This window comes from Pagrus major, chromosome 5 (genome assembly GCF_040436345.1).
Source record: "Pagrus major chromosome 5, Pma_NU_1.0".
NCBI classification, from domain to species: domain Eukaryota; kingdom Metazoa; phylum Chordata; class Actinopteri; order Spariformes; family Sparidae; genus Pagrus; species Pagrus major.
Window position 1 is genome coordinate 21,985,913 of NC_133219.1, and position 13,400 is coordinate 21,999,312.

Below are 13,400 nucleotides of genomic sequence, written 5' to 3' on the forward strand. Positions count from 1 at the left end.
AATTGGAAAATAAGAGCACAGAAAACAGAATAGTCAATCTGTAAGCAATCTAGCACAAGAGGGGAAAGAGGGGACAATGGGAAATTTGGGAAAAACAGACAGTAGTGTAAAAATAGAAATAGAGGAGGAAGAAAACCATCTGTGATGCTTCAATACACTATAACCAAAACACATTGTTAGAGTATATGTGTACATGTAAGCACATTTAGAGACACTTTTGGCCTCAATTCTGTATTGTGCAATCAAGGGAGGAGAGAAGAGGGAGGGAAGAAAAGGAGGAAAGAGCGATAAACACACACTATTATCACTGGGATGGTCATTTCCTCTGCTCCTCTGTTAAAGGAACCCCACAGACTTTGTGTGTGTGTGTGTGTGTGTGTGTGTGTGTGTGTGTGTGTGTGTGTGTGTGTGTGTGTGTGTGTGTGTGTGTGCACTTGCACTATTATCCTTGCAATTTTATTTTTCAGGGACAAATCTATACTCAGAGATTGAAGTGTTGAAATACAGTACATAAAACCCTTCTAATATACTTGATGTCGGGATATGGAAAAGCAGAGTGGGAGGGAGAGCAAAGTGATAAAGTTGGGCAATTTTAGGGGACTGCTGTTAAAAATTGCACTGCACGCTGGAGAGATACAAACCAAAATGTTTTTTTTATTTTCTAAAGGTACGATAAAGTTATCAGGAGGTTGGACTTTGAAGATGAGATGATTTAATCATCATTTTACCACCTGATGATGGAGGTGACACTTCCTCGAGAAAGACAGTTCATTGTTGACTCTCATCCTCAGGTCCTTAAATACTGACACTTTGGGTTGGCAGCTCAAGTCGGATGCCAACCTAAAGCATCAGTATTTGGTTTAGGATTGTGATTAACTTGAAAGGTTGATGGAGTTAAAGGTTATAAAGTTTGCCGTTACTTAAGGGGTAAATACAATGCAAATTCCCTCACACACACCCACTGGTGCCTATTCAAAAGCATATTGTTGCAGTGAACTGACTATATTAAATCCCCATTGTCATTTAACTTAGAAATAACTGGAGTTTCCCTTACTAGTGACTAAGAGCTCCATTGCCAGCTCAGCTGTGATTCACAGAAGATTACTCCCTCATTTAAACAATGCTGAAAGACAGCCACAGACAGAATCATAATGTGATAACTCTGTTGCAATGTACAGTGCTTGAGTAGGCTAGTTATGTACTGGGCTGAAGAGAATGTTACACATTAGACCATCAACAATCTGAATGTACTGCTGTACCTCAGATTAAGAGATTTCAGAGACATCCAGTGTTGGCACTAGAACAAATATGTAATGGAGGCACGTGGCTTAAACAGCAGGGCACCAAATTACTGGCAAGTGTAAATGTTGTCAGGAGTCAGGGTTTGCTCATACCCGCAAAAATATGCATTGATAAACCACCTCAACCTGACTCGACCCGCAATTTATGCATTATATGAGCATGATTGTCAGGATTAAGCACCACCCAGTTGTCCTTAAACGGCAACCTGCTGACAGCACAACTGCTGATAGGCTCTTTCAGAATTGTGGTCAGCGCCTATTACCGATAATTCTCTCAAACCCCAGTCAGATAAAGAATAAAAAAGTAAGGTAGACTAGACTAGCTGGACAGGAAATCTGGCACTCATGAGGAGAGACATTAACTGATGTGTCCTACATGAGTCCAGGACTGTGCATATGGGGAATCAGAGTCATTCCTTTAGTATAAAGTATGAGCAAGTCATATGACCCTGGTTAGAGGGATGGGGCAGAGAAACATGTTTCAGGTAGAAGAACACAAGCAAATTGATTATGCATGCCCTTAACATAAACACATGACATATGAATATACCTCACACACACACACACACACACACACACACACACACACACACACACACACACACACACACACACACACAAAAATGATTGAAAATGACTGTAAGTACCTAAAGGGAATTCTGCATTTTTCTCTCTCCAGGGACAAACACCAACAGCGACACTGTTGTGCTCTCAGGGCCTCTTTCTCTCTCATTTTTCTTGTTCCATTTCTCCGTCCGTTAACTCTCTCTCGCTTCGACTCTCCCTTTCTTCCTCTCTCTGCCCTCTCTCTCTCTCTCTCCCTCTTGTTGGCAGACAACCCTCTTTCTTTCTCTCATTCCTCCCCGCTGCTGTGTTTTTAATCCTCGTGTGTGCCAACAGAGACTGCAGACATCTTGGCCCCATGTCTATGCTGTGTGTTTGTGTGTTTGTGTGTGTGTGTGTGAGAGAGAGTGTGTGTATCCCAGGGAGACTGCCAGCACTCAAACAAAAGCTCTCGGTGAAGTTAGTTTGTCTTTACAAACGACAACCATACAACACTTAACCCTGTGCCCTGCATCTTTCCCTAGTCTTGTGTGGATTTAAGGTTCAAACGTAAAAAAGTGAAACCGCAAACCTGCGTGTGTGTGTGTGTGTAGCTGGATTTGTGAGTCAAGTTCAAGCATCCTTTTGAGAGGTACAGGCTCACAGCATCTTTTAACACACACATTATTTACCGTGTGTGTGTGTATGGTTGTGTCAGAACCGAAACACATCCTGTGTTAATGAAAACTGTACAACATCCGATTGTGTGAACATGCCTGTGTTCATTTCAATCACTATAAAGATATAAAGACAGATGTCCCGCCCTCCACACATCACTGTGTGTGTCTGCATAACCCATGACAAGTGAATATAACATTTATGAAATGTATGACTTTGTGCTGATGAATAACTCATGCCATGCGTTGGCTTACCTATGTGTTAAGGCACGCAATGATGCATAATACAGCAACATGTGCGTATACCTGCGTCACTGCTTTTTGTGTGTTGGTGTGTTGCATGTACTTGTTTAAGTGCGTATCCACTCACGTTTTCCTGAATATGCAAATGTTCTTGTGTGTTTTCGCGTGTGTGTGCGTATGCAGAGCTACATGAACAGTATATGACGTGAGCAGGGAATCTTCGCAACAAGCCTGTCAAATATGTCTACTCTACTTATCATAAACAAACATCGGGGACTCGGTGAGTGTGATTACATTGTTACTTTGGATTATAGATCCAGAATTGTAACATGCACAAAATTCTTCAGGTCTAACTGGATTTTTGAGTTTTTTAATTTTTCATGGCTGCTGTTGAAACAAAAAACAATGTTGTTTTCTGTCCCCATTCAAGATTTTTTAAACAGAATTTCAATCAGCACCCAGCATATGCACTAAAGTTATTAATTAGTGATGTAAGATCAGACGTGCTTGTTCACAGTTTGTACCTAGAAGTGAAGCAGCCTACATGGGGTTGTTAGTGTGTCTCAGCTTAGTAACAAAACAGGATGTAATTACTGTAGAAGGGTTTTGTTTTGCTGCACAGGGCTCAAGAAAGAAATGCAGCACCAACGATTTCATTTAATGCATCGACGCAGTGTTCAACCTGTCACTTTGTTTAAAAATAGACATCAAATCAAATTTTGAATAAGATGCAAATAACAAACTAGAAACTAAATGAGAACATTTGTTCACTGTCACAGTTTGATCTGAGAATGTTTGTTTTTCGAGGATTAAATTGTTCTATAAGCTCAAATTATTTTAAGCACAAAGTTGTGTATTCTAAGTCTTCCGAGACTCTAAGTCTGCTTTGTGTTTGCTTTCCTGTAAACACTGACAAGGTGAAAAGAGACAGTTAATCAAAGCTTTCATTAATGCTTTTATCTGTGTGGAAGATAATTAGACATGTCATTCTCATTTTCAGGTTCATAATTTCATTTTGGGAAACTTCTACAATAGGTTTATATGCTCCAATGCTCAAAAAACACATCAGTTTTCTCATACTGTCCAGTGCTGCAGCACTGTATTCCCACTCTGTCTGAACGGTCGGTTTTAGCTCCTGTCTCTTTAAGGCCTGCCTCTTGAATACCCAGTCTCCTCTGATTGGTCAGCTCCCACATGCCTGACCCAGCACTGCAGTCAACAACAGAGCAGCTGTGCTAAATCAATTCTTACATGCCAAACTAGCCACTAGGCACAAATCATGCAAATCTGAGACATGGTGCTAGAGTGTGATGTCACAAAGTCACAGGATAAAAGGTGGGACTACTGACGGGGTGTTTCAGGAGCAGTGTTTTCTGTGGGAGAGAGGAGCTTCAGTTGCTGCCGACTTTGACCTTTTTAACTTCCAAGATATTTTACATGCAAAAGAACCGGTATAATAAACGGTAAACGGTATAATACACTGAAGGGAAGGGAGAAAAAACAAAAAAGCATAATGAGGTTCCAAAAAATATGGTAAATTGACTTATGCTAATCTGATATCTACGGATGCTTGCTCTTTAAATCTTAACAGTTTTTAACAAATTGGAGATGAAAAGCTTTTTGTGCAAATGACACACATCCTTTAAACCTTGAGTTTATGGCTTTAATACCTGGGTAATTTTCACCGTTCAAATATCAAAGATGATCTCCTCTAAAATGCTAAAATTTCACTTCTTCCCTGGAAAATTGCTGCCATGATTTTGTTCAATCCCTAAGAGGAAGTCTAAAAATATGAGTTTTTAAACCTTCTTTTAATGTTACAGGTTGCACAGAATAGTCTGAAAATCACTTGCTGAAGTACTTTTTTGTACTAATTGATTTAATTCAACAGTGCTTTCAGTATAATCTATTGTATAATATAAAGATGGTTCAGCTATTTCAGGAGATACTTTAAAATCATTACATGGAACTTTTTTCCCTGCCACTGCAAGCAAGGGCTTAGGATTATTATAAAACAATGTTATTTAGCACACGCACACATACAGATAAATAGCATGTCCCTGTATGAAGTGTGGACAGTGCATTACCCCAGTTCTGGTATTGAACGGGGCCCATTAGCACTGTTAATCTATCGATCTAATCATGATCATGAAATAGGGCAATGCTTCCATTCTGGCTGTATCGGCCACAGTCATAAACTATGGCACATTTTCCTCACATAACCCACCAGGCAGTGCTGGGGTCATCTTGAGCATGTGCCACTTCTTGTTAGGCTTAATTTATTTAACATAACAAAGTCTGTAGACAGAGTGGGAAGAAAAGAGAAACAAATTTCACAAGTGAGACAGAACTCCCACGAGCCTGTGGAAATGACTAACACTATCAGTAACAACAGTGAAAACAAAACAAGGTCAAGCCTACTACATAGGCAGAGCAACTTCGAAATGAAAAATTGAATAAATAATACAATAAATTTGCTAGATAGAATGCACATAGCGGGATTATACGGTAAAATAACATGGTATCAAAATGATACTAAGCAAGAAAGGGACAAAAAAAAAAAAGAATAACTTGAAAAAATAATAATCGAAATGAATTCCAAAAACAGACTAATCTTGCCCGAGGGTGCCTCAATCGCACCTTCTGAGGGAGAGGAGACCCACACATGCACATCCAAACACCTAATTAGATTTTATTTTTTAGAGCACGGGTACACAGCGGCAGAAGGGCAGGGAGGCAGAACTAAGCAGAGTGTCAATAACACAGCGCGATGGTGCCGTGTAATTACAGCTAAATGATATCAGAATGGCCAAATAGTGAGAAATACACAGAATAATGAATAACTACTGTATAATCAAAATCAATAAAGAAACAAATGAGAGCTGCAGGAGAGCTTTGATCCAAACTCCTGCGCTAATAGGGTGCTTTAATGAAAAAAATGACGGCGGTCTCCTGGGATACGTCATGGTGGAACAGTAATTACAGTCATCACGCTCAACAATACCTTTCTTTTTTTCCCCTTTCCCGGATAACTGTCAACCTACATACATATATTCAAAAATACTATATGTGAAAAACAGCATGCATACACCCACGACCATAAACACATGCACAACCACACTCAAACACACAATGCAAAGCCCACGCTCTGGTTCTAATTACTGCATCCATTCACCATGCATTCCCCATTATACGCATACCCTGAACACCGTATCGTGTCAGATCATATTAAATCATCGGGTAACAATAGGTAACAGGAATCAATTCACAAGATTAATTGTCAGAGGTAGTAATCAATCCCACCCTCTCATTCATATAAAAAGCACACTCACTGTTTCATGTCTCAACCAGTAATATCTCATTAGAGATTAATACAGATCAGCTCTTTTAATTAGCCATCCCGCCCACACAGTCGCTGATAAAAGCCTCTGATCTTGCCTGTTGTAAGCTGGCAACGGTCTGTACTGTGTGTGTGTCTGTGTGTGTCTGTGTGTGTGTGATTCTTCCCTGTAGTAAAAAATGTCAGCTTCACTCCCACCTGCAGTCTTCATTGCTGTTTCATTAGGGAGGAAACACAGAGGTAGTGCACTGAATCAGCCCTGCTTCTCGTTTGTGTGTGTGTGTTCATGCAGGTCTGTGCATTCATCCATGTGTGCACATCAATGCACTTGTATATATTTGTGCTCGCAGCATCGTAATCTGAGCTTTTAGGCACGTCTTTGTTTATAGTATCACTTTGAAGATGGCAGGAGCTTGTGTGTAAGTGGATGTGAATGTGAAAGAGTGAGCGTTCGCATCTGCAATTCTCTGTGTACGTCTTTGTGAGAGCTATATCCTAATCTGGTTTCTAAAGCATCACTTTCTATGTTTACCCTGACGTCACTTTGATGAGTTTTTCCTTCAGGGCAAGAAAAAAAAAGTACCCCACATGGATACGTGCCAAAGCTCATGGAAATAAGCAGTCGTTTAGAGTCAACTCCATCGCAACACCTCAAACAACACCATCCTGATGGATGACAACGGGCCGGGAAAATAACTTCTTTGCCTTCAGGCTACAATGGCTGGCAAATCCCAAAATTCATCAAACGCCTTCAATATTTCACCAGCCATACTGAAGTGCAACACAGTATGAATCCATGAGCAATCCATTCAAGAAATATCCCAATCCATCCATTATATGTATGTGTCTATTCACCAGTACCCACCAGTCCTTGTTCCCAAAAGAGTAATTGTCCAATCATAGCTTAGCAAGCACAACTATTGCTCTCAATCGATACACAGAGGGAATGTTGTTTTAGCCTATCCCAAACCAAAAAAACCCAGCAGAAAAAGTGTATGACAGAGAGACGTACAGATACCATTATTTCCTGACCAATAAGAAACCTAAACTTTGTGTATAATGCCGAGTATGAGTACCGATCAGATTATTTTTTAAAAGCTGTGTACTAATAAACCACAATGGATGTTATGTTAAAGATGTTGCATTGTTGATTAAGTTGCATTCATGCGTATATTACGATGCTGGGATGTAACAGGTTCCCATGTCTGAGAAAGAAATTAAGTGTTATCGAATTTGTGAATAACAGCATTGTAGGCCGTGTGGGAGGCACCATTATCATTATTGGAACAACCCTAGTAAGAACTGGATTAAACATTGTATTACCTGCTCCAACCTAAGTTGTAATTGTAGGGATGTCCAGCTACAACTCACTGTAATCGAAGTCTACATCCAAGGCCAGGGAGCATGTCTTACGTAGCATTAAGCTAAATTGATTGTGGGTTCACATTTAAAAAAAACAGTCAGAGACAATATTTCAACCAACTGTGGATCTAATGTTAGCTAACGTTAGCTTAATAGCTACAGCTAATTCCAGGGACAGCTAAAAAGAACAGTTCCAAGCTAGAAAACACACCAGTTGTCTGACTCTTGGTACAACTTTGATTTCCAAAACAAATATGCTGAACATGATGACGCATTCTGTACCTTACTTACTGAGAATAAGATTCAAAGTTCAAAGTTTAAAAAAGAAAACTTTTAAGTCTAATGCTCTTAATTAGCTTAAAGCTGTTGTGTCATCAGTTTTATTTCCCTCCATGCCAGATTTGGGTTATCCTTTGCAGCTGATGCTGTCCATCAGTCAAGGCTAGACGCGGCTAACGGCTAGCTAAGTGGTGCTAATTGAGCTGGGGGCCTGCAATAATAGTTTCATGCAATGGGAAGTCATTCATCAGCACTGCTCTCAAACAGCGGAGAGAGAGGCGGTATAATGGAGGTAGTGAGGGACACTCCAGTCACTTGGACACAAGGTCGGAAAAAGAGATGGATGGACAGATAAGGTGAAAAGGGAGAGACAAAAAGACAAGATAAAGACATACAGAAGAGGAGGAAATGATTAGATCGTATCCACGTTTACTGGTCGAATCGCTTTCTATCCAGCCATGGCTAACACAGCTGATGCTGTCTGACACCCACACATACACCAACGGATATATACTGTGTTCTATATTTGGCAACATACTGGCCAACATGTTCAACCTTGCATTCAGTATTTTCACTCTGAGCAATGTGTATCAATGTGTATCATTGTGTGTGTGTGTGTGTGTGTGTGTGTGTGTTGTCTGGGCTGCATTTGAATCTTCACATAAACAGATGTGCACACACAGCATCCATACCAGTGGGAGTCTGCCCAGCCTTCAGCCTGCATCTGTCCAGCAACAGTACATTAGTGACCAAATGATACATGATTCCTGTCGCACCATCAGACCATTGTTTAGTCACTTTTAATGTAGCATAGTTAAAATGCCATTTACTGAATCTGTTGAAAAAGAAAATAAATTTAAAAAATACATCAGTTGACATTTCAAGAATACCCAAGACTTTTTCTGGCATGATTTGTTTCACCCCCACAGAGATTTAACAATAACTATTCAGCCTTACTGAGTTTCTTTTTCAAGCTGACAGTCATAAAACAGTTACATATTGTAGATATCTCAATTTGGTTTAAAATCCTTTGAGTGGGGTCCTTGGAGCTCGCTTTGACCTGTGAGAGTGTGTGACTCAAACCAGCATCAGCGCTATTTTAATTCATTTAATGTGTTTTCCTTACCTGTTACTCATGCATTGCGTTGCTTTTCTGCCATTACCTTTTGTACTCAGTCCCTGAATCACTTTTTCTCTGACCAGTTAACCTTGGTCTCTGCCTGCTGCTATGTTGATTTTAAATTCATAAGTGAAGCATTTTTCTCACCACCTTCTGGTTCTAAATGTAATCTGTTTTTGTTATTTTTTATATCATTGCTGTGTCACAACTATGCACTGGCGGTCAAGTACTGATCACCCGTCCCATCAGCAGCAAAACAAAAACCACACACAGAAAATAAAATCCACACGCACACAGCAACATAACCAACCATACAAGGACAGAGCAATTACCAAGTAAATGGCAAATTTAGCATGACGGACGGGTCAGTGCTTTCCAGTGCTTGTTGTCAGCCCACTGTGTGGATGTGTGCTACATACTCGAGGTGTGTGTACAGGGAAAATGAGCACTTGTAATACCACAGCCTCAGCCTATAAATTCAACACTCAATATGTTTCTAAAAAATAGACACGTCCATAAATCTATGGGTTAGAGGAGGAGTTCAAACGTCAAAATCAAGAGCCAATCAATCAATAAACGGCAAGACAGGATTTTCATATTACACCGCCAATTCAGTTACATCATCTACAGTGTCCAATGATTTTTAAGATAGGAAGATACATAGAAAGGTTACATTAAAAGTAGGCCAGAATCAAATTTAAAGCAGCTGCGAGGAGCTTTCATTTGAGTTGAGTCTGGCGGCCCCTGTGGACAAAAGTGGTATGAGAATAAGCACCCTCCTGCTGTAAAGATCTTGATCTGGATAGCACATGAATTTTTTAAACAAGCGAATTAAAGAAAGATGCTGCTTATTTTTTGTACAATATTTCACAGCTGTTTGCAGGAAGCATAGCAATGAGGTAAGGTATTTACTTGTGGCTATGTAAGATTAATACCTGGAATGTGACAATAGTGAAACAAATTAAACTGTGTTTGGGTAACATTACCATTCATACACCTAGCTTACATGTAATTCTACAGCTAACAAATCTGGTTGCTCATCTGGCCCCCATAGAGAGCCGAAATCACAACCCTTCCAGTGGACCTCATGGGACCGTGTTTCGGAAATAAAATGTATTCAGTAGTCAATGAGTAGAGACAAATACATGTTGATCCAGTTTGAGTTGTGCCATGAATTACATACATGACGTTTATGAATGAAAAAAACTGCTCAGGGAACCACATAGTCTCAATCAACATACATCACCAAAACCAACATTTATCTGACAAGACCAGCTATACAATGTTTAAGTTACAGGTTTTGGTGACCGTTCATCGAGACAAAGTCATTAATGCGAATGTTTCTCAAGTTGATAAAATTATTTTTTAAATTGATGAACATGTGTAATTCATTGTACAATTCAAGCAAGATGAAAAAATGATTTGTCACTACCATACATGATTTTTACAAAATGCTCTCAGTGCTAAATTTAGGTTCATAACAGTTTATGCCCTTGACACAGAACAATCACAGACCTCTCCAGACATTTTATACACCACCAAAAACTCTGTAAAAATAAAAAATAAAAAAGTTGTAAGCTACTGAGCTGCTGACAGAAAAAAAAGGAGCGCATGAGATTCAGTCCTACCTCTCTGCTGTGGAGTAGGCCTTTCTCTGACACATCACTGCCAACGTACTGCTTCCCGGTGCCATTTCCTGTTTGATCTCCCACGCAACGAGGTTGCTGGGTTTCACAGCCAGGAAGTTGATGCCTGACTGGAACCACACCCTGCAGAGAGGGATGCAGGAAGAAACAGAAAGAGAGACAGACAGGTGGAGGAGAGAGAAAGCAAGGTTAGTCTAAAGTTCACACAAGCACATCATAAACAAAAGAGGTGAGAAAGCCGAGCTGTCACAGTGACAGTTTGGGAGAATTTGCTTAAAATTGAATTTGCTTCGCTTGGAATTTCCTCTGCCCCGATTTTCTCGCTGATTTTCTTTAATCCCTGATACGTGCCACACACTCTTTGTACAAAATGTCTTTTAAAATGGATTCACGCAGCATGGTGCCACCACCCACGGTATGTTTTTGGTGGGAGAAGACAAAGGAGTGACAGGAGGAGCTCTTATGAAAGTTAACATTTTTAACAGAATAAGTGCTTCGAGGAGGATGAGTCGGCTCTATGCTGAGCCAGAGATTATATCTAATACACAGAATGTGATTGCTAATGAGAACAGCAATAATGAAGGAAACATTTCTGACTGATGTGATTTGGGGTCTTGTTTCTGTTAATTCTGGTCTCTTTCTCCATCTCATCCTCTCATCGTTTTCTCTTTAATCTGTATGATTTCCAACTCTCCCTGCTACCATGCTTGATTCAATTTCTATTGGATTCCATACCCCTTCCTTTCCTTCCCAGCTTCCCTCTCCCTTCCCCTCATTCCCTTCCAGATGTCCACCGTTTTTCTATTCCTCCTTCCTCATCATTCCCTCGATGCTTTCTCTCCTTTATTTGCCTCACCAGGTCTCCTCTTTCATCTCTTTTTTCATCCTCCTTTCCTCCTAAAACTTATTTTCTTTCTCTTATCCATCCCTCTGTGACTTTCCTCCATTCCTTCCTCCCTCTCTTCCATCCCCATATACCTTACTCCACCCCTCCCTCAGCCCCTCCTCCACCCCTTCAATCTCAAGGCATCCTATGGCTAATCTCTTTATTTTCTTTTCGCTCCCTCTCTCTCTCGCTCTTCCTAATCCGTCCCGGTGTGTTTTGTTCTATTTATCACCTTGACGAGACCCTCCCTCAGTTTATTAACACACTTTATAGGCTCACACACACAAGCTTGTTTACTGCTTTTCTTATTAACACGCATACAACAGTCTCTGGCAAACGACTATGCAAATACCAACACAGATGTACTCTCTAATAAACTTTTTCCTCTACACAGAAGGGGGAAAAAAAAACTGCCAATCCTCTTTGTCTCCTTTCTCATTATTACTTTCTCGTGCTTGCCTCGCTTCATGTCTTGCCAGAAAACTGCCTGCAAATGTGTCATGGTGGTCCCTTGCCACGCTCTCTGTACATATGTTTGCGTATGTATTGTATGTATGCGCCTGTGAGTATGCATGAGCTGTGTCCAATCAGGATGCGTTTTGGTGCTTCGGTGCAAGGGAGCGACTCTCTTGTGAAAACTCAAAAACCCACTTTTCTGTTTCACTCTGAACTAATTTTTCTTTGTGTGTGTGTATATATATATATATATATATATATATATATATATATATATATATATATATATATATATATAGATATATATATATATAGATAGATATAAATAAAAGGAGGAAAAATGTTCCCTGGTTGATCTTTGTTGTGTGTTTTTTCTGCGCTACAGTTAGGAAAAATGCAGAAAAAAGGAGGAGTGGAATTGCTTAAAAGTAGTCATGCAAGTAAGGCAGTGTACACATTGTTTGAGTGTGATGTGTGCCCGCGTGTGCACAGCAACACAGCACAAAATAACAGGCGGTCCCCCCAAAAAACTCCTCTTTTATTATTCAACAGCTGAGAGTTACATAAAATTAACTTTCCAGAAAAGTCCCCGGTATTGTTCTGCTTCCTCTGCTTCTTCGTCTCTCTCTCTGTCTGTCTCCTCTATCTCCCAACCTCACCTTCTTCTCCTCCCTCCCTCTCCCGTTCACCCTGTCCTCCCCCTCAACCAGGCCCAGAATTGAAAAATAATCCACTTCAAAAAGGAAATTCCCTGCGCCCAGACTGTGGTAACAAAAGTATGTAACGCAAATAAATGAGTAAGGAGTGGTAAAAAATTGAAGAATAAAAAACAGGTGATACAATGTGAATTAAAGAATGACAGGAAGGGAGCATGAGGGAAACAGACATGAGTGGCTGAACGCTGGCTGAGAAATCCCAAAGAGATTTATGAATGACAAGGTTGTGGCAAAGACAAATCATAATTAAAACATACTGAAAAGAAATGAATAAATAAAACTTCTCCAGTGCTCCTCCAGCAGCAATGGTTCATGTTAATGTAATATCAAATAATGCTCTTGCTTTTTGTTTTTATTTTACCAAAATCTAAAAATTCATCCTGCAGCATAACCAAACAAGAACCCAAATTGTGACATGTGTAAAACTGCAGCCCACATTAGCCCAAAGCACCACCATCACAGAAAGTAGAGGCCTGTCACTGAACATTTTGAAACCGACTGCCAATGATTACAGCCGGCATATTATCTGAAGAGTGACAACCAAAAACTAAAACAATTATCTCAATGTCAAAACCAGCAGAAAATACCTATTTTCTGTGCAATTGTAGGGTATTTAAATTGGACCATTTTCTGAAAGTACAAATCACTCATGCTTCTTTTTTTTTCTGCAGCTTCCTTGCACTGAGACCGTCCTCACCAGAGAACAACATTTGTAGTTTCATCAAACGCTTCATAATAAATGCATTTGTCTGACCAGAGACCTCTTGCTGTGGCGCAAGGAGTCATATAAAATATTAGGACAAACTCCACCTAATTTTACACGTTAGGGAG

At 40.0% G+C, this 13,400-nt stretch overlaps 1 protein-coding gene across 1 annotated transcript in view; it reads right to left on the reverse strand.

The window, feature by feature from the left end:
- The window catches only part of LOC140996123 (transmembrane protein 132C), a 202,207-nt gene that overhangs the window by 107,892 nt on the left and 80,915 nt on the right, over positions 1 to 13,400 (reverse strand). Inside the window, exon 4 of the mRNA XM_073466390.1 lies at positions 10,494 to 10,634. Coding sequence (XP_073322491.1) covers positions 10,494 to 10,634 — 141 coding nt within the window. The remainder of the gene's footprint in view (positions 1 to 10,493; positions 10,635 to 13,400) is intronic.